General features: G+C 42.2%; 1 protein-coding gene across 1 annotated transcript; it reads right to left on the bottom strand.

Moving 5' to 3' along the window:
• Window positions 1-503: 503 nt before the first annotated feature.
• On the bottom strand, window positions 504-20,464 carry LAS1L (LAS1 like ribosome biogenesis factor). The gene is made up of 13 exons (XM_088527432.1): window positions 20,274-20,464; window positions 19,741-19,866; window positions 19,460-19,529; window positions 18,162-18,243; window positions 16,639-16,827; window positions 14,042-14,088; window positions 12,434-12,543; window positions 8,334-8,419; window positions 7,257-7,472; window positions 5,887-6,022; window positions 4,927-5,309; window positions 3,666-3,807; window positions 504-632 (listed from the first exon to the last, which is right to left on the bottom strand). Exons 1-13 carry the CDS (start codon window positions 20,462-20,464, stop codon window positions 542-544), a joined length of 1,869 nt encoding a protein of 622 aa, XP_088383558.1. The 3' UTR covers window positions 504-541.
• Window positions 20,465-21,436: the final 972 nt, after the last annotated feature.

The following is a 21,436-nucleotide window of genomic DNA, read 5'->3' as shown; positions in this document are numbered from 1 at the left end:
TGATTTTTCAGCTCTTCGAGCTAGATGAAATTTATGGCACAATCCTACCCTAGCAAAATAATCCAAACTCATACATGACTACATTAGCTTCACTCGAAGAGGACTCTGTAGTCTGCCCAATGAGGACCAGAGTGTATTTTTAAGAATATGAAAGTTCAAAAAGAAAAACAGGGTCTAGAAAGGTTTGCCTTTAGTCAAGGGCGTTTAACTGGGGGCGGGGAAAGAATGGTAGATGATTCCAAAGTATAGTAACTGTATTAAAAAAAAAATCAGCTAGGGCTATAAGTTCATGATAGTGGTTAAAGACACATTTATTCATGGGACTTAAATTTTCACTCCTTTATTAAGTAAAATGGTCAAAATTACAGTACATGTTCAAAATTAGTAAATCTTCATTCAGAAAAAAAGAGAAAAAAAAAAAGAAAACAGAGAAAAAAAAAAGAAAAAAAAGAAAGGAAAAAGTCCTGGAGTGGTCGCTATTTCTCTGTCGTTCTTCCATGCCACTTGTGCAATACTGAAAGCTGGAGGGCAGTCTGCTGTTTCAGAAAAGTTGAAGGCCACTTTTTATTTTATGGAAGTCGTTCTGGGTCCATAACAATCCTCCTGTCACAGGAAAGTTCAGTTCTGCAGAGCTGTAAAAGGAAGAGAAATAAGCTACATAAGCAACCAAACCAGTTTAGAAGCTTGCATCACCACAGTCGTGATTGCATTCTAAACATCATTACGGAAGTTGTAGCAGAAGTTTTTCATTTCCCCCCCAAAAATACCACTTCTCACTTCTAGCTCTGGACATTTAGTTGCCACAGTGTTCATAAGTTCATTTAAGAGGGGGCACAATCCTGAGGTGCCAGAGACAAGAACAAACCAAAGGAAAGATTAGCAACTAGACTTTTGGTAGGAAGACATAACTTGAGAAATGACCAGTTTTCTAACCAGAACGGTTTTCATCTGAGCTGTCCTTTGCAGCTAGGAACACAAGCTGATCAGGAGCAGTGCACAGAAGGTACAGGCAGACATCTTCCCTGCTTTGGTGCTGCCTCCTGTGGCCAACTTCTTAGTTCAGATGGCCCCTGCCCCACTGAGCTGAGCCGCGGTGCTCTGGGTGAGCAGGGGAACCTTCCCCTCTCTTAGCACACACACACTATGCCCTCTATGCCCCTGTGATGGGAAAAGTGATTTATCAGCAAGGCAAACAAACCTTTTCAGCTAGGACGGCCTCAGCCTCCATAATGCTAATGCCTGGATCAGAAAACGCAGCACGTGGCACAAGGAAACCAGCCATTCCTATGGCTTAGGAAGAGGTTGCAGGACTAGCCTGTTGACACCGAGTTTAAAGGAAGTTGCTGTTTGGTGACACTCGACAGCATGTCAAGTCACTTCTAAATACAGAAGATGGCTCATCCTCAAATAGGAACAAAACCCCTTACCCTTGCAGAAGTTACCTCGTTAGGGTTAAGCCCTGGAAGATTCCTCCACACAACACATGAACATGACCAACATTGCTCCTTCACGTGCTATAAGATTTTATAGGCTGTTCTAATACACAAAGCACTGCTGAACATGCAGCTTAAAAAACATTAGGAGAACACAGTTAAATGATTCACTACACGAAACTTTAATAAGAGAAGGAATTCAAACCCTTACAATGCTAAGGGTGTGTTTTATCACTTGTATTCATTTTAAGAGGATGGGAAAGGCAGGAAAGCTACATTTTAACAAGAAAATGCCTTTAAAAGATCTACTTGATCCACTTGAAACCTGGTATCTGACATTAGCGAAGGAAGCTGGTTATCTTTTCCAAGTTTATGTTCTCTATTCCTTATGCCCAAGGACAGCTCAAGTAGTCTCTGGTACAGTTGAGGCTCCTCCAGAACAAGGATGTATTCTCTGCCCACCCACTATCTTCACCCTTCAGCACAAATTGCTGTCCCACTTACCTGCTTGCACATGCCATCCTGAAAACAATGAAATCCAGTCATTATCCATGACCATTAAAGGATGAATCCCATTTCTGAAATGGGCACTTTGGTGCACGCCTTGAAGCAACTGCATGTCAGCAACCCTCAGAAAAGCCACCCCTAAATTTGCTCCTATTGTAAAGTGAAACTGACACTGGGAATAAGCAACTACTTATATTTACACACAAAAAAGAAATGCCTGAGGATGAGCACAGCTATTTGAAGCGTCATGAGGCTTTCAAAGCAACCCTAAGCATGAATTTTGACAACAGCACATCACACACTAGAATATCCACTGAAGAAAACAATCTTTTGGGACCAGGGAGGAAGGAAATTCAAGTTTTTCCAAAGCATCCAAACATCATAGGAACTTACATCCCATGTTAGAACAAAAGCAAAACCTCAGAGGATAGAAAAATATTTCTACAAACAAGATTAAGGTATATGTGAAGTATGATTTACAACAGCTTGAAGCTATACGCTGAAAAGCTCAATGTCTTCTCCTGATCTGTGTAACTGGCAGGGTAGCAGAGACTGCTGCTCAGAGCTTCTCAGAGAAAGATACTTTCTCCTCCTATGGTCAAAATACCTCCCCCCATCCCTCTTTTCAGATAAAACTGGGAGCCTTGCAGACATGGACAACCCAGAAGGATTACAACTACCTCTTCCAATATATGATGAGATGTTTTTCCTCTGGCTAAAGGAAACTGCCCAGAATTCAGCTTGCTAGCGAGGTCATCTTTCCTCCCAGTCACAGACACACCTCATCCCTCAGGCCTTCCTGGACCTCATGTCATCTCCTGGACAGAGACTCTGGAAACAGCCACCAACATCATTCTCCACCTCAAACCTACTGCAGGGAGGTTGTCAAGGGCAAGCTCATCACAGCAAATTAACTGCTTTCCAGAAGGGATGAAACTGCACTACTGTTAAGTGGGGAAAGTGTTTTATTACCTGGGATTCAAAAGAGAAAGAACTCTGAATAACCAGTTACTTTGTTCTACAACTACTTGCATGTCACTTTTTTTCCCCAATTGTTTATCTGCACAGACAGCTAAATATAAAATAAAGGGCTATTGCCTCAAAATTCACTGCTTTGGGCTGGATTGATGATCATCTGCTCTCTATCATCTGCAGGGATGCTGCCAGCAACAGGATCCCTGGATGGGGTGGGAAAACAGCTCGGGGAGGTAGACTAAGAGAAAGAAAAAACATATCTTGTCTCCAGCCACAAGGAGGTAGAGAATTAGAGTTAAAATAAAGAAACACAGGAGGCTACCAGAGATACCAGAGGATGTGTGGAATTCTTTAATTCTTTAATAGGAAGAACTGTGGTCTTGCAGTTATAGTTTTTCAGTTCAGTGCTTCCTCAAGCAGATTCTGCTCTAAATCTCAATAGAGTTGGCTTTAAAAATTCTGCACTACCAGTGCTAGTAACTCATGATCAGTACGTGCCGTCTTATGAACAGCACCACAGAATTCAGTAAGGTCCAGAGGAATAATATTGCCCTGTTACATCAGCACTTTAAAGGTCCTTTGAAATAAGCACATTAGCTGACAAATGAATGAAAAAAGAACAGTAAGATATTTTGCTCAGATTATTACAGAAGTAAACAGGAATCTTGAAATTTTCCCACTATAGAACAAGGCAGAGAGATAAATGCACACTTCACGGTTCAAGGACAAAATTCTGCGGAAATTACTCACTTCATATTGGGAGATTTCCACTCATCTCTTACTGGCTGATCAAGTAAGGACATCATGGAATAATTACTCAACATGAGACCATCAGGATCATCGGTCTGACCTGGGAGTTTCCCAATAGGAAAGTCTTTCCATTGAACTTCATCTGGGTAAAAACAATATTTAACACATAAACAAAAAGTCTAAGCTCCCCAGAGAGATTTTTCAAAAAACAAAAATCCCCACAAGTTCTGTCCCATGCAAAGCAGGTACTCAGCAAGAGCTCGATGATACAAATCTGAGTTCACACTAATTTAACTATTGCTTCCAAAGAAAGAAACTGCCATATGGAAGACAATGGGAAAACATTTGGAACCATGTAGTCTCGTGCAGGCTATACAGTCTGAAGCACTGGGAGGCAGTGTCTGTTAACAGAAACCTCACAGCATTCTGAAGCAAGCCTTACTATTCACCTCTTTTGAGCAGGCTTTCATTTGAACCTGAAGTATTTATGTATGTTAAATAAAAACCATACTTTGAAAACGGTCTTCTCAAAAAATTCACCCTGCATACTCCTGTAATGGAAAGAGCTGTTTGTACATACATGGAGATACAGAACAGTACATTTGCACCCAGTAGTTTCTTTAGGACTCACTGAGATTCCCAATTGCAGAACAACAGTGTTGGGTAAACAGGAACTGGAGCCACAAAAGTAGAAGCAGGGCCTTTAGCCTTTAGGAAAACTCTAGCTAAACCATTTATTCACTCTACAAACTCCTTGCCTTTTTCCTTTCTTTAGCTCGCCACCATGCCATGACTTCAATTTCCTTGAACCTGGAACTTATCAACATATATTCAGTGCTTCTCAGTGTAACCAAACAACGCTTTCAAATAGCCCTAAATATGACAAGCAGAAGCTTTCAGCACACACTGCTGAAATGCAGGAAATGACCATATTTTCCTTGCCATTCACAGGGCGTATATGCTGCCCCGTCAGTTGGATACAGTGATATTTTATGCATGGATTTTCAAAGAGCCTGATCTTAAAAAGTTAATAAAGCAGCAACAACATGCTCCAGGAAAAAGTATTCTGATTATTATAATGGCTTTTAAGGAATCCTATGTTGATATGCATGTGTTCTGAAAAATAAAATAAAATAAAATAAAAGTAATCTGCAGTTGTTTAGATGATTCTTCTATTTTGAATGACCCCAGAGGGCCTTTGTATGTCTGTCAATATTTGCTAGTGATGTAGATAGTCAAGTCTAAAGAAGTCACTTTTTACCTGCAATGATCTGCCAGGCAGACCCCTGAAGCACAGCCCTTTTTTCTGCAATGGCCAACATGTTATCAGAATGAGCAAGTCCTTCCAAAGGATTTGTTTCAGTCACCATCTCTTCCTTTTCTTCTTCTTCCACTTCCTCTTCACCATCATGTCTCCCTAGCACATCTTCTTGTATCTCTACAGTCTGCTCATGATTTTTAGCCTGACTTTCTTGTCTGGCCCTCCACTGTAAGCTCTCTATAGTATAAATTGGCTGTTCACTGGAGTCTGAAGACAGCCCTGGACTGGACAAAGGGCCACCTCCTTCTGTGTAAACAGAAGCGAGATACAGAAGGTTCTTCCGTGAAGAACGTGGCAAACGAGGTTTCATGCTTGTAAGAATCCTAGAGAAAAAAAAAAGAAAAAAGCATAAAAGTCTAAGAAGCAAAAAGAGATTCCACACTTAGGTTTATCAAGCTAAGCAGCCCTTTAAGTCTGAGCTTCCTCCAGGACAGCTTGCTTGTCTCTATTAAAAGCAAAGCTGATTATTCTAAAAAAAGTGTATGCTAGAATGTTTTATCTTTGTGTTAAAAAATAAGGACTTCTGATTTTATAAGTGAACTTTCCTTTTGCTTTTTTTCATGTAAAAAAGTTACCAACTACGCTAATCCCACAGCACCAGTATAAGCAGCCGCTTCTCAGCTATAGGCCACTTTCTTCCAGACAGGCTGCTTTTCTCCTGCTTCCCCAGATGATTTCCACTTTCTTTTTGAAGGAGCAACCAATAAGTCCTGCTGCTTCTCTTTTGTAGAATCAATAGAGAGATGAGCAGCAACAATCATGGTTTTTTATATACCTGATAATTTCTGGAAAACATAAAGGAAGGGAGCATAGACTTAACTCAGCCTACCACATGTGAGTTGTCCAAAGCCATTACAGAGCACTGCTGTCACCTTTCTAGGTTCACAGGGCCAAACTTACAGCTGAAGAAGGTGTGGAGTTGCCCAGCAAGGAGCGTCCAAGCAACTATCAGTGAGTCTAATCCAATGCAAATGAACTTTTTGGAGGAATAGCTCCTTCGCATGTATCCGTTTGTTAAATCGGCGTTTCTTCTTCCCTGCAAAAAAGAGTAACAAAGACAATAAGGTACTAAAAACTCAAAAAAACAAACAAAAATAAAAAACATCCCTCATCCCTTTGTATTTCTACTGCAGCCTTGATCCTCAAACAAGCTTGCATTCCAAACCAATTTCAAGATCAGATTTGCTGACCAAATGTGCCAAGGTTGTTGGAAGTAATTGGCAATGCAGTGACAGATAAATCAGCTCTACAGAATGTAGATAGATAGAATTTGATAAACAGTGAGTTGCAGAGGTTCCCAAGCTGGCACTGTGCATGCCATCGCAGATGTGGGAGTCATGGAGCTGTGTTTGTATGATACTGTCTCCAGTAAATGCTGTTGAGCTTCCAAGACCCAAAACCGTTCTAGACAGCACTGCAAGTAGATTTAACAGCTGGTAATGACTCATGTTCAGGGATCTTGACACACTCAGCGCTGACTGAAAGCATCAAACAAATCCGAACCTGTGACTGCCACAAGTACTTGCAATATCTTGGTGTTCACTAAGTCTGACTGACAGAAAGAAAGACGAGGTGGCAACGTGACACTAGCTGGAAATCTCCTGCTGGCCCAGATCTCAATATGAAAGTCCAGTTGATATAACTCCTATGACACACTTCAAATAATTAAAGGTCTTCTAATGGGTGGAATAAAGTGCAGCTGTCTCTGGAATGAAACCTACAGTTTGTCAACTTTAATGGTTCTAAGGAATTAGGGATAGAAAGCAAAGATTACTTATTACTTTCACCTAAGTTTATAAAGCATGACAAATCCTGGGATGGGATTTAAAAGAGGATATCAAGACTATGCAAGTATCTTACAAAGGCATGCTTGAGTTAAGTGAATAAAGAACTGAGAAGAAGGGACTCTCAAGAATTTGCTTATGACATGTCTGTTTGTTATCTATACTTGGTAATCAAGCTACTAGAATTAACTTTATCTTGAAAAAAACATCCCTCAAGAGGCTGATTTCTCATAGAAGAGATGGGCTTTTCACATCTTGAGGAAGACACAGTAAAGCTGCCAAAGAAATAGTAATTCCCATTTTTGATGAGAAATGCATGACACACAAGTCTACCAGTTAAAAAAAGTATGAGAAATGCAATGTTGAAGTGCTCATAAAGCATACTGATTACACTTCCCATCTCAAGTACTCACCACCCTTCCAGTCCTTGCAGTGGTGTAGAAGAGACTCTTACATTTTCTTCACACAAATTGCAGATTGACTCACCTGCATTAACTCTAGCAATGCTAGTCAGCATCTCAGAAATCCAGCTGATCAGGAACTGGGGCCGAAGTTCTGAAGAGTCTGAACCTTCCTTGAGCTCTGTAAACATCTTCTCGATTAGGATCTGTGTAAAGCTTCGGGAAAGAAGGCCTGTCAACAAGGGCTGCCAGAAGCAGTAAAACGTCTGAGGAATTTTGAACCGTAGTATCGCTTTATTTACTGCAACAAAAAGAAGGAAAGCAGGCAAAATCACTGATGGAAAGAAAAGCACTCATTATAAAACATTGGTGCAGTAACTGTTGCAAACTAAGTAGCTTGTACTGAAATCACTGGTTCCATGTTCTGTTCTGGAAACACCACTGAACTTGGAGCTATTCATTTTCTATACTAGGAAACTAAAATAAGCAACGTACTTAATATAAAAGTTTGTTAGTAAACTGCACGAAAATTTACTTCTGTTTTCCTAATCCCTGGCCAATTTCAGCTTATTGTCCACATAACAAAGAACTGTTCTATCTTAAAAATACACTTCAAAGAGAAGGTTCACTGAGCAAAAGCTCCTAAAATCTTACTACTACATTATAATTAAAGAAACTTAATGAATTTGACTGGAAGGTTTCTTGGCTGATGTTTCAAAAAAGTCCCAGGAAGATACACAAACTATTATTTTTCATTGCTTCTAGATACCAAATTTCCTTGAAGAAAATTTAAGCATTTCCAAATCTGTGTACAGCAGTGTGGAACTAAGATAAAACGGAGATGAATAAAGTGAAAAATACATCCCCATTACTTTTGATGTGCTTCAAATCCTTAATGTAGAAAATTAATTAGTAGGAATTCATGAAATCAGTAACTAGGACAGCTATGGACAGAGATGCCAGCTTTTGAAGAAATCTCCTTAGCCATGCAGAACTCAGAGTTCTTAAAAGGATCAGGAGAAGAGGTAAGAAGATGTTTAAGGACCTAGACGTATGAATAACATACAGAGCATTACAGCTGTCAATATGAGAGAAAAAGGAACAGGACCGCACATTACACTAACTATGCACTTTTTATTTATGTGGTGCTAGAGACACTAACCTTCATACTTGATATTTAACACCTTGAGACATTCCACTGTCGGGATGAGAAAGCCATCACTGAGAAGAGCTTCAGCCACTGTCTCTCTAGAACAATGAGAGAGCCTCGTTAATGTCACTTATGCTTTTGCATTTCAAAAATATTACCTGTACTAGCCTGTAACAAATATTTGTTACAAATATTTGTAATTATATGCATCATATAAATGGCCCCAACTAAAAGGAGGTGCTGTAGCCTGCAGTAGGGCACTAAAATCTTATATCGGCTTTGGGATAGCTATATCCCATTGGAATTGGAGGTGATGTGTAGTTGTGCAAACTGAAACAGAAACAAAACTGTGAAGAAAACATAACTCAAATTGCATAGGAAAATAGCTACCACTGGTATTTCATAAGCAGCATATAAATTTTTGTTTTAAAGTATTTATAATACTGAAATACCTGTAATTGCAGTATCATCTATGCCTTCTACAAGCATGTCAGACAAGATTTGAGAACCTCTAACCAACAGGACTAGATTAAATTTATTAAACTAGATTATAAACTAGAGGAAAAGCAGGCCTTCTGGATCTGTGGTGTCAAGGCACTTCTTAATACCCCATTTACATACTTGGTCAACAGACAAGCTGCTGTTGGATCACAACTGTTCTTCCCTACAACAGATAAAGCTTCTTTTTTTCTGGAAATCTCCTCCCCTCACAGCTATCATCTGAACTACATTTAGCTGGACAGCACCACATGGTCCAGCTCAAGGACTCATATGCTATCAAACTGCCTTAATACAAGTAAAGTGGGAGACTGAGGACACCAGTCAACTGAGTTGAAATTAAAATACAGCAGAAGGGACAGAAGTAAAATTTCCATAGCTATCACTATACCCAGCCATGGGCTTCTACTGAGTTCAGTGTTTAGTAACATGCAAGGATACAGAGCCAAACCCAACACTGAGCATAAAAATAAAGACATTCATTTTCAAATATCAAATAAATTCCACAAAAACAACTGTTTTCAAAATCGGACTGTTTAGATGTGGAATGGTATGACTCACGTTAAGTATAAGTTATGTTGGCAAAGAACGGATAAAAAATGTTAATGTTTTCTCAGATAGGAATGATTTCCAAATCTAAACATCCAGGCATGATCTGGATCCAATATAGGGTTTTAATAAACGCAAATAACAAGTCAAATATCTGAAGGCAGAAACAACACAAATACTATCATTTTGTCTGAGGTAGGTGATATGATGGGACACCAACTTTTTATGAAGGCAAAATACAGAATGTAATTTATTCTGAAAACCAAATTCAGTTTCAATTCTCCTCTTCTCTGGTAGTTGTTCCAAGCTAATTACTATTATTCTTACATGTAACAACTGCTCATCACTATTTAACTCCATGCAGATGGTAGTTTCCATAGAGAAGCACATTTGACTAGGGAAGGCCCACTGGGTTAGCTCCATGGAGCAGAGGGCAAAAGATTCTTTGCAGTAAGCAGCTCATTTTGCTTTACCTCTAAAAGAACCTCCTGCTTTCTGCACAGTCCTAATCATAAGACATGCTGATAGAAGAGATGAAAGGTTTTACACAGAATTACACAGGGATTCTAAATTAGAAAAGTATTTTCACAGATGACTTGACATATTTAAGAGATCTTAAAAGCCCTGTTACCCTTGAATTCATAACTCATATATTCTAACCTAATGAAGTCACAAACATTTTTGGGTTTTTTTTGTTTGTTTTTTCTGCCTGCCTGCCTTCCACCTTGCTCTTCTCGATTTTTTTTAATGAAAAATTCTGTATTAAAGTAAGAAGTTTCCTGCAAGTCCTTCAATTAATACACAGAAAATACACAGACTGCAGTAGCAACCACATTTTCATTTGCAAAGGAATGACTGTCAGTCAGTCCTTCAGAAAACTTTGTCCACAGGGAGGCCATTAGGCACAAGCTCCATGGAACTGATACAGGATGAGAGTTCCAGCACACACAAAAAACAGAAGCAATTAACACTGTGGTATTTGAGGCGGGGGAAAGCAGTGACTTTCTGTTGTAATTGCTTGTGTAATCATTTCTTTTCCAGCATCTTCTCTCACACAAATGTCAGATGGCTACAACTGCAGAATGGATTGGTAGCAAGGGCTATTGAGGATACAACTTTGATTAAGCTTCTGAAAGGTTAAGAGAATCTATGTCCCTTCACACATTAACATTTAATGGAGAATTCCCTCCAAAAAAAAGATTAAATTTGCATTTAAGAGAAACTCTGTGCTGAATTTCTGTATTAATGTTGCTATATAAAGATCAGTGGAAAAGAAAGTGTGATGGGGTCTGATTTTCAACACATAGTATAGTATATAGTATTATTAATAAAAAGAGGCAGAGGCATATGCATGAATCATTTCTGGGAGTCGCATTTAATCACTGTTGACTCCCAAAGAAAACATGTAGGAGGTTAAAAGACATCACTACTCAGAGCATCTGCTCCAGAAGCTGGAGATATGCATACACTACCATTAGCTATAAATATAACAATTTGTGTTCTTTAAAAGTTGGATCTGGATGATAGAATAAAAAAAAACAGAGATGAAGCTGATGCCCAAAGTTATGCTATGCGAAAGAGGGTCAAATTCTAGAGGTGGCTCTGCCATTCTGAGGGCTCTAACCAGCAATGCAAATAACCCAAATCTTTGTCTTCCCCTCCGTAAGAGGGAGTGCACTTGTGATTTGTCTGCTGAGTGTGGCAACTCACGTTTCTGCATTTCTGAATACCAGCATTTCTCCAAAGAGCTGCTGTGTGATGTATGACCAGGGCCTGTTCAAGGACTTGGAAGCTAACACCATCCACATTAGTAGCTCAGGTTGTTTCAGCAGCAGACCTATGCTCAGCACTTAGTTTCCCATTACGCTAGCTCACTTATCCTGCTTTGAAGCAAGGTACCAACCAAGTTCCTTGGCCCATTTCTCTCTTATTTCCTGATCTGGGTGAGAGGAATGAGAGACTCCTGAGGAAAAATAAGTTGAGTTACCAGAACTTCCACACTCCCCTGCATCTCATGACTCCACCTTGCTTTGGCTCTGCCAGCTCCCAAGAACAAGCATATATGTGAATATATTCAAACCATCCATGACTGCGGCTTGCCTTCCTGACATCTACTGTCAAGGCCAACAGAAACACAGAGTAAAAGCACCTGACACACCATTCCCAGGGCTTACTGGAGTTAACACGGCTTAAAGGAAGAGGCAAAAGCAGTGGAAGGAGAATCTGTTAAGTAACAGAAATAAGTGCTAGCCACTCACTCCCAAAGCTCTTCTAATCCAAAAAAGTACATGCTTCCTTTCTACAGGCTTGGCTTGAAGTCTGGAATTGTAAAACCAACTAAATTGTTTCAGAGGCTAATCACAGGAAAGCAAATCCTTGCTTGCCTCAAATCACAAATGGAATTTGCTATAGTTTAAATTCTAAGTTTAAGTCTTCTGGGGGAAGATGTAATTTGATAGTTGAGGTGCATGCTGGATTCCTTCGGATGTCCACACTACCCATGCTGAATATACCTCATGCAGCTGCAAATGACAGAGAACAAGATCAGATCACATCTGGAACATTGTGTCCAGTTCTGGGCTATGCAGTACAACAAAGACATGGATTTACTGGAGCAACTTCACTGAAAGTCCACAAAGATGATCAATGGATTGGAGCATCTCTCATGTGAGGAGAGGCAGGGAGAGCTCGGACTACTGGGCCTCGAGGAGACAAGGTTCAATGGAAGGTTATCAACATTTCTACATATCTGAATTAAGGGCATAAAGAGGATTGGGACAGATTCTTCTCAGTGGTGCCTAATGGCAGGATAAGAGGCAATGGGCACAAACTTAAACAGAGGACACCTGAACATAAGAAAACACTTTTCTGAAGGGACGGTTGAACACTAGCACAGGTTTCCCAGAGATGTTGTGGAGTCTTGGATCCACCTTGGAGGTATTCAAAAACCTGAACTGACATGGTCCTGAGCAACCTGCTTCAGATGACTCTGCTTGAACAGATGGATTGGACCAGATGTTCCCCAGAGGTCCCTTCCAACCCCATCGGCAGTTCTATGACTGTACCTGTTCTCTTGCATCAGGTCTTTGATCTGAGCCAAAATCCAGTCTACCTCTGAAGAAGAATTAGACCACAGTTCTCGGGACTTTGAAATTGATTGCACTGTCTGCATAACCTGAGCGAAGGAAGAAATCCAAGCATTAGTACAGAGTAGATAATGTACCATCTCCTGGTAGTTGCAGCAAAAGAGGCATTGCTATGAAGAGTAGATGCACATGCCATATTTACTTCCTCAATACCATTTAAAGGGGAGGAATTACCTCTTACCATGGAAACATTAAAAGTTCATGTAAGTTATGTCGTACTCTGGAAAAGCTTGCATTAAAAAACACTTCTGATGTCTTCATTCTTGTCCTAATACTTGCTCTCCTTGACTTCAGCACAGACTGGGGCAGACTCATTTTGAATCATTAATTCCACATAAAGAAAGTACTGGGGTACAGGCTACCTATTCAGAACAAGTTGTTTTTGTTTTTTTTCTTCCTGATCATATTATGCACACAGAAGATTTAAGTATCAAACCAACACAGCCATCTAGGCAATCTGTAGTCAGCCGAGTGTCTAACCAGCAGAAATAATAACTCATTGGTTTGAAATACATGATTCTCAGGACTGTAATTAGCTCACTTAACCTATATGCCCAATAGTAGCACTAGATGGAAGATATACTTTATATGACAAAAAGCATAAAGACATGGTCTAAACACTGTGACTGACTTGCCCAAAGGCACAACTGGGCAACAAAGTACACAGTCTCCATCAGAAAGCTGATTTTGCCCTGGTTTACACCCTAAAAACTTTAAGTATAGTAATGAATTAACAAATAGCTAGAGAAGTATTTGTATAGGATCTGATCAGGAACCACACAGTTATATTGTTACAAAGATAACTTCTGCTATCAACAGTTCTCCTTCCTACATGAAAAAAGGTACAGATAAAATAGACATTTACACATTATATTTTAACCACAGTAAGAGAGCTACAGTTTTGCTGCTATGTCCATCCATGTTAAGGGCTTTAGATGCACACACACACACACACACACATATATATATATACACACACTCTAAAAAAGTTTTAAGTAATGTTTATCTGAAATTTGGAAAATTCAATTGCTCTCATGGTTCAAGGAAACAATTATTTACATGCATAAGCTATCTGTTGTTAAAAGATAAAAGAATAAACCCATAGCATATTTTCAATCCAATTACATGTCTCTCTTGCATTGGGGAATCCAACACTGGACAGAGGACTCCAGGTGCGGCCTCACCAGAGCTGAGGAGAGGGCGAGGATCATCTCCCTCAACCTGCTAGCAATGCTCTTCCTAATGCACTCCAGGATCCCCTTCTTGATAGATTCTAACTGTGGAAGGATACAGAGCACCCAAAAAGAAAAATAGTGCACCCTCTAGAATCATATTAAATAAAGTTCTACCACAGCAATTTAGTTGTTCTAGCTCTCAGGTATTTCAAATGAGGTCTCACCAAGAGCATCAGCTCATCAATTTGCAAAAAGAATGAAGACAAGACTTATTGCCCCAATGCAGGAAAGGTGAAGGAAAAAAAAAAAAAAAAAAAAAAAAAAAAAGAGCTGATGATCAGATAGCACTTACTCGGAACTGCTCGTTCTTGTAGGATATCAGCACATCTTTGACTTTTTCTAGAAATAAACATAAATATATGACTTACACAGGGAATGCATAAACCTGCCTTGCTGTACAAGGGATCTTTGGTACCCTGGAAATTTGTCATCTATCTCCAAAAGTATCTTGGCAAGCTGTTTAGTTCTGCTGAACATGTCAATGAAATGAAATAACAAATCCAAAGTCAGACAACACTCTGAAGACTTCTGTCCCCTCCCCGGACTCATGTGATTTATTTTGTTTTCATCATGAGGGATCAAACCAGGAATTTAGCTGTTGGGTTCCAAAATTTAGATATAGCCTGTAGTTTTCAATCGTTCTAACTAATTCTGTATTAGTCTCAAAGCACAAGACTAGTGTAGCTAACATAGCTGAATTGCAGGTACTGTAGCTACCAAGGAGCCCACTATGAAGGTATCTAGAAGGGATTTTTGTCAAGGAAAAGGTGATCAAGAGTAGTCGGCATGGATTCACCAAGGGGAAATTGAGTTTAATCAACCTGATAGCCTTCTACAATAGGATGACTGGATAGATGGATGAGGGGAGAGCAGTGAATGTGTACTGCTTTGACTTCATCAAGGCTTTTGACACTGTCTCCCATAACAACTTCATCGGGAAGCTCAGGAAGTGGGGGTTAGATGAGTGGACATCGGGGTGGATTGAGGACTGGCTGGATGGCAGAGCTCAGATGGTGGTGACAAACAGGGCTGAGTCTAGTTGTAGGCCTGTGGCCAGTGGTGTCCCCCAGAGGTCAGTACTGGGCCCAGTGCTGTTGAACTTGTTCATAAATGACTTGGACGAGAGCACAGAGGGCACCCTGAGCAAGTTTGTGTTTCAGAGGGCTGTGCTGCCATTCAGAGGGACCTGGACAGGCTGGAGAGTTGGGCAGAGAGGAACCTCATGAGGTTCAAGAAGAACAAGTCCAGAGTCCTGCCCCTGGGGAGGAATACAGATCAGAATATCGAAGAGCAGTAGAGATTAGGGATTGGCCTCCTGGAAACCAGCTCAGTGGAGAGGGATTTGGGAATCCTGCTTGACAAGAAGTTAACCGTGAGTCAGCAATGTGCCCTTGTGGCCAAGAAGGCCACTGGGATTCTGGCCTGTGTTAGCAAGAGTGTTGCCAGCAGGTCGAGGGAGGGGATCCTGCCCCTCTCCTCAGCTCTGGTGAGGCCGCACCTGGAATACCGGGTGCAGTTCTGGGCTCCCCAGTAGTGGAGCTTCTAGAGAGGGTCTGGCATAGATTAAGCGACTAGAGCATCTATCGTTATGAGGAAAGACTAAGCGAGTTGGTCCTGTTTAGCCTGGAGAAGAGAAGAATGAGAAGGGATCTTATCAACATGTACAAATACCTGAGAGGAGAATGTAAAGAGGATGGGGCCAAACGCTTCTCGGTGGTGGCCAGTGACAGGACAAAGGGTAAAGGGTATAAATTAAAACACAAGAAGTTCCATCTCCATATGACAGAGAACTTCTTTCCTGTGAGGGTGGCAGAGCCCTGGAACAGGCTGCCCAGAGAGGCTGTGGAGTCTCCTTCTTTGGAGATCTTCAAAACCTGCCTGGATGCCACCCTGTGCAATGTGCTCTAGGTGTCCCCACTTCAGCAGGGGGGTTGAACTAGATGATCTCTAGAAGTCCATTCCAACCTCAACCATTCTGTAATTCTGCCTTGTAAGAAATAGATCTTAAGCCAGAAAAGCCATTATAGTCACCTAGACTGGCCTTCCAGGAAATAGCAAGGGTCGATTTAGAACTTCTGTAAACCTCTAGAGCTTGAATACAGCTCCTACAACCTGTTGGACGGAGTTACTTCCCATAAGCAGACCAAGTTTTGTCAGAAAATTTATGATTAGCTGGTATTGTTGTTTGAGCTACTTTTTGCTACCTTACAGCTATCAAACTCAGACTAATCATCTAGCCTGAGCTCCTGCTCGAGTCAGACTAGAAGGCTTCCTCCAATAAGTCAACCAAACTAGAAAACTACTTTTAGAAAAGTACTTGATCTTGGATCAAGTTGCTAAATGTCTCTGTGTTCTGCACCTGGCATCTCATCAAACTATGTACAGGCTGAGTTAACAGTGATTTTTTAAATACTGCTAACAACTACACTTATTTCCTGTTCACATACCAAGTATTTAGAAACAGACTGAACTGCCTTTATCTTACTCTTGCTTAAATTATGAATCTACAAGTGTCAATGGCTGTAGAAGGACCATGTCCTTCTCATTAGTGGCCTCAGTGGTAGAATCATGAACTGCAACTAGAATTTACAAGGCTTGGCCCTAGACCACATCAGTGTAACTGCTGTTACTGATCAGGGTAATGAATATCCAATAGAAGTATGAGATGTTATGCCACAAATGCATCAAGTTAATATATAAAAAACCACCACCACCACCAAAAAGAACCCAAAAAACCCTTCACCCCAAGAATCTCTCAAGACCCAAAGAGCAGTCCCATAACATTAGCAGAAGCACATCCTTAGGTTTTGGGGCGGTAGAAGATGACTCTTTTCTCTAGCATGGGAAAGACACAAATCTTTTATCTGATGCAGTTTTAGGAACACTTACCATGGAATTCCTTATGTTTCTGACAGGCCTCATGCTGCAGGGTTTGAATTTCCCATGTGTCACTGTCCATCTCTGTATTTGCTTCAGTATCTTCCTGTTCATCCTCATCTTCACTTTCTTCACACAAATTATTGCCCAGCTGACGACTCCAGTACGTCTTTCGCAGCCAGTCTAGTACAACATCACAGCCTACAGGAGAACACACATTCTCTTCTCAGTGAGACATTTTTAACATATGTATGTGGCATGTTGCTAACCTGCACTGTGAAAAGAAATGGGGTATGCAAGTCAAACTCTGAAATTACACACGACTCCATAATAAAAAGTTGAATGACAACACAGAAAAACAACATCACAGACCTAGTGACATCCATCCACTGCCTTTTTTTCAACAAGAGTTTACATGCTTCTACATTGCTGTTCGCTCAAGCCAGGCCAAATTTAAGCAGAAACCAAATCCCAGCATGGAGGTCTGATCAGAAAATGAGTCTTTTTTTTTTTTAATCACTATGATAAACACAGTGTCTATAACAACATTCATATTTTGTGCAGAGACTACAGTAATCACGAATGAAACAGATGCACAGCAGAGAGGCCCTTTTTTCCCCCACAATCATTTCAGTATCTCACTTAGCCAAGAGAACTTGATTAAGGTTATTTACCTGACTTCAGTAGTTAACCCAAAAATCCCAGGAATGGGGGAATCCCTTTACATGCCGGGAGGTGGTCATTTAGTCAAACTTGCAATACCTACTGCACCTTGCAGAAATGAATTTTTTTCAAGTCCCTATTTCCTCTACAGCTCTTCCACTGACATGAGCTCCACATACCATGAAGAAACAACTGGGCTGAACTATTGTTTCCAGTATTTATTTCTCAGAGAAGGAGAAAGTCTCTGATCATCTCCCCTACAGCACAATACAGCCTGGAGCCAGGAAGGCAGATTAACATCTCCACGAGGACAGCTGGCTGTTTTCATCAAATGACAAGTCATTCCTTCCCAGAAAGTCAGAGAACCTCCAGTCCTTTTTAAGAGTCAAATTTTGACTTTTTCCAGTTGTGTTTTCCACTTTCCAAAATGTGGAAGGAAGACAGCGTAAAGGGAAGAGCAATATTCACTTCTCCCATGTTTTTTTGTTCTCCATTCTGCATGCTGTCCACAGAACACCATTTAACCAGCTCCATATGACGGAGGTGGTCCCCTACCAGACATTTCATACCACAGCTCCCCCCGTCATGCTGAGCCTGCTGGGCACCTATGCAGGTTTGACAGAGGTAAACTTCTTCCAGGTGTTTCACACCGTAGCTGTCACCACCACCACGAGCCTTTAGGCGCCCTGTGCGGTCCCCAAACAGAAGGCACTATGGCCAGGGAGCAGCTGTTCTTCTAGAGACACCACAGCCAGCCCAGGTCCTCTGACAACAGCAGTGGGGCCTGGGAGGACGCAGTGGCACGTCACTCCAGTACACCTCTGAGCGGAGGGGAACACTTGCAGAGGATGCTCTGCTGAGACGGCACTCACCCTTGCGACAGAGCGCCAGCTGGGGTAGCTTTCCATGGGTGAGCTCATGACGGAGATCCACAACCCATATGGGGATATCCACCTAAAGGAACAGCCACAGACATTACCACACAATTATGACTGTAACACGCTATAACTGCACACGTGTGCACACACACATACAAAAAGCTTTTGGTTCAGACATAGCAACAGCCTCTTCTGGGCTACTCCTGCACTGCTGTTCAACAAGCTTCCCTCCTCAAGGTTGATTGGGGTCACCTCCTCTGATGCCATAGAGATACAGAGAGCTACTCTTCCATACAAACTAAGGATTTTATAGTTCTTCAATGCTGCTTATGAAAAATGGATGTATTTTCAGACAGACAGAGACATTACGTATAATTTAATGAGATGCTAAGGCATAATTAATTTGTATTTAAACTGATAGAACCTTCCGGATGACAGTTTGATACTCAAATCATATATACTGCAAGCTGCATGTTTTCCACTTTCTTGAGGATAACTGACCTTTTCTGTGCAAGATCACTATTTTGAAGCTTGATGAAGCATTAGCAACAGTTTATTTCAGCATCTGAATTTAAAAGGTGAGAAGCAATATATATTGCTTAAAAATAAACAAACAGGAAAAGGTCAGTTCAATATTCTCACTCTCTGACTACATATGGTAGAGTGACAAATACTGTCTGGAATTCACTTTCAAAACTTGTTGTTCAGATCCTAGTATGATGCTTGACTCAATAGTCAGTAACAGAATTCAGGTTGTTTCTGCAACTGCAATTACACCGCCAACTTTTCCTTTGTACAGAGCAGAGAAGCTTATTTCAAACAAGAGAAGATGACAAGATGAAAACACCAACCGCTATCAGTATATGATTAAGTGTGTTTCGTGTACTAAGTGCACTTTGTATATGTTTTATGTAGTATAAATTTTCTCTCTGGAGAACACATAACTCTTTTTCCATATCTCAGCAGCTAAGAAATAGATGGTAGACATATCAGAGGGACTATTTAGCACTAATTCAAAATTTTTCATTACACGGCCTTCAAAACACTTTCATGAACATCACCCTGTGTTAATTTGAATGCAACTTTAAAAGAACAAGTTTAGATCTAGCTACATGAAGCCTCTTTAAAGCTTTGCAGTTGAGCAACTGCAGCCCAAACCAAACTGCAGCCCACGAACTAGTACCTAGAGCCATTATTTCGGTAATGAAAAGCAATGCCCACAACTCCCTCCTCCAGTAGTTAATAGCTAGTACTTATATTCACTGCATATACAAGTTATCAGGTAACTTTACCTCTCTGGCTAATTGTCTCAGAGGAATGTTGACCATTTTCTGTTTTCTTTCTGTGATCAAGTTGACAAATCTGCATGGGGTTACAGAATAGATTAAAAAAAAAAAAACACACACAAAACTATCAACAGCTGCAGAGAAACTTGGGATCCCAGAGATAAATTCCCTACACACTTCATAGGAGCACTGAGTTCTGAGATGCATTGTGAAACTGCAGCAAAATAACACCGTTCTGTCCACATCTCCTCCTTTGCCCCACAGCACATCGGCCTTCAGCGCCCTACCTCACAAGAGCCAGCCCGTAGGAGAGGATGAGCTCGTGTGACCTCAGTTTGCCGGATGAATCCAGGACCTTGCAACGAACCAGTTCAGCAGTACAGTCCACTGCAAGAGGCATTTTAGGGCCATACCTAGAGATAAAGGGAAAAACGCAGAATGGTCTTACAAGGACATAAGGATATGCTCTTCCTAAAATAATAATAATAATAATAAAAGCTAGTAAAGGTTTCAGCCTGCCTTTTTTCCTCTCTCCTGTCTCCTCTGCACCATGAGGCGAGCACCGGGCACACGGAACGCAGGAGCGCGAACGCAGCGGGAGATGCCCGACGGCCCCGGCGGGGCGGCAGGAACAGGGAAAGGCCGCCCGCAGCGCTGGCTACGCTCGCGGCCGCGCTGCGCCCCGGGGCGCTGCAGCACGCGGCGGCCCCGGCCCCGGCTCCTTCCCGCTGGGTCCCGGGGAGCCGCAGCCGCCCCACAACCGCCGCGAGGGGTCGCGAGCGCTGCGCGCCGGCAGGCAGGATCCCCGCACCGCCCGTACCGACTCTTCCAGGCCGAGACCCGGTCCAGCGCCTCCTGCTGCAGCCGGCTGTCCCTGCAGTACAGCCCCACCATCACCTGGTCCCACTCCGTTCTGCCTCTCCACGCCACCACGGTCCGCAGCGGCCGCCGCCGCCCGCGAGCCGCCGCCTCCGCCGCCGGCCGCCACGGCAGCTTGGCGCGGGCCGCCATGCCGCGGCCCGGCGGACCGCCCCCGCCCGCCAATCAGCGCCGAGACCAGCCTCCTGCCGCCGCACGCTTCCGGCCAATCAGCGCAGAGGCTGAGCGGGGCCGCCGCCCACCTCCCGCCAATCAGCGCCGCTGCCGCCCCGGGCTCCCGCTCCGCCCCCGCGCGCCGGCGCGGGCTACATCCGGGCCCTGTGGGGGCAGGCGGTGGCCGCTGGGGTGGGGGCGACTAACGCCAGGCGCCAGGGCTCGAGGAAGAGCAGGGCTGGAGCACCGTGCTGCCAGGACCATGCTCGGGGTGTCTGGGGTGTATTGCAGGGATGCCCAGCACTGAAACGTGGCCTTTTCTTCTTAGGATTGCGTGCCCCCGTTGGGAAAAGGAAGCCATCCTCTTGGTGGCACTCACGGGGTGCTGAGCTCTGAAAGGAGCAGTCCTTTCTAGAGGCTGAGCTGCCAGGATGCTCTCCTTTGCTCTCCAAGCTGCTGGTGGCTGCATGGGGACTGTGAGTGTGTGTTGTAGATACATAGAACCTGACCTGTCTGGAGAATGGGGGCTCAAACTGCTGTTGCATCTGGAGGAGTCTGCAGGAGTTAGTTGCTGTCTTACTGAAGGGTAGATTCTTTAGGCTCATCAGTCCTTTCTCTCTTCTTTTGTATGACTGGGCAACAGTTTTGACAACGCCGGTGCTCTTCAGCTATTACTCAGGCTCCATGTCATTTGAACTTATCTCCTTGTTCTTCTGTAAGAGGTTTTTGTCTCATGGAGACTACAACAAATTCTACAAATTAAAATGAATTAAGAATGACTGGACTTCATGAATTTTACATTTTCCTAATGAAGCAGAGTTTGTTTCTTTGACAAAAACCCTGAGAATTCTCAGCATGTTGCAGCTGTGTGGGAGTGTAGTTGTTATATCTTCAGCATCTAAAGTAGTGGCCTTTTTTGTGTAAAAGAACATATGAGAGCTCTAGGCAACA

This window comes from Tinamus guttatus, unplaced genomic scaffold (assembly GCF_059628265.1).
Source record: "Tinamus guttatus ecotype Peru unplaced genomic scaffold, ASM5962826v1 Tinamus_guttatus_pri_ptg000287l, whole genome shotgun sequence".
NCBI lineage: Eukaryota > Metazoa > Chordata > Aves > Tinamiformes > Tinamidae > Tinamus > Tinamus guttatus.
Note: the sequence above shows the minus strand (reverse complement) of the source record. Positions and strands in the feature narration are given on the sequence as shown.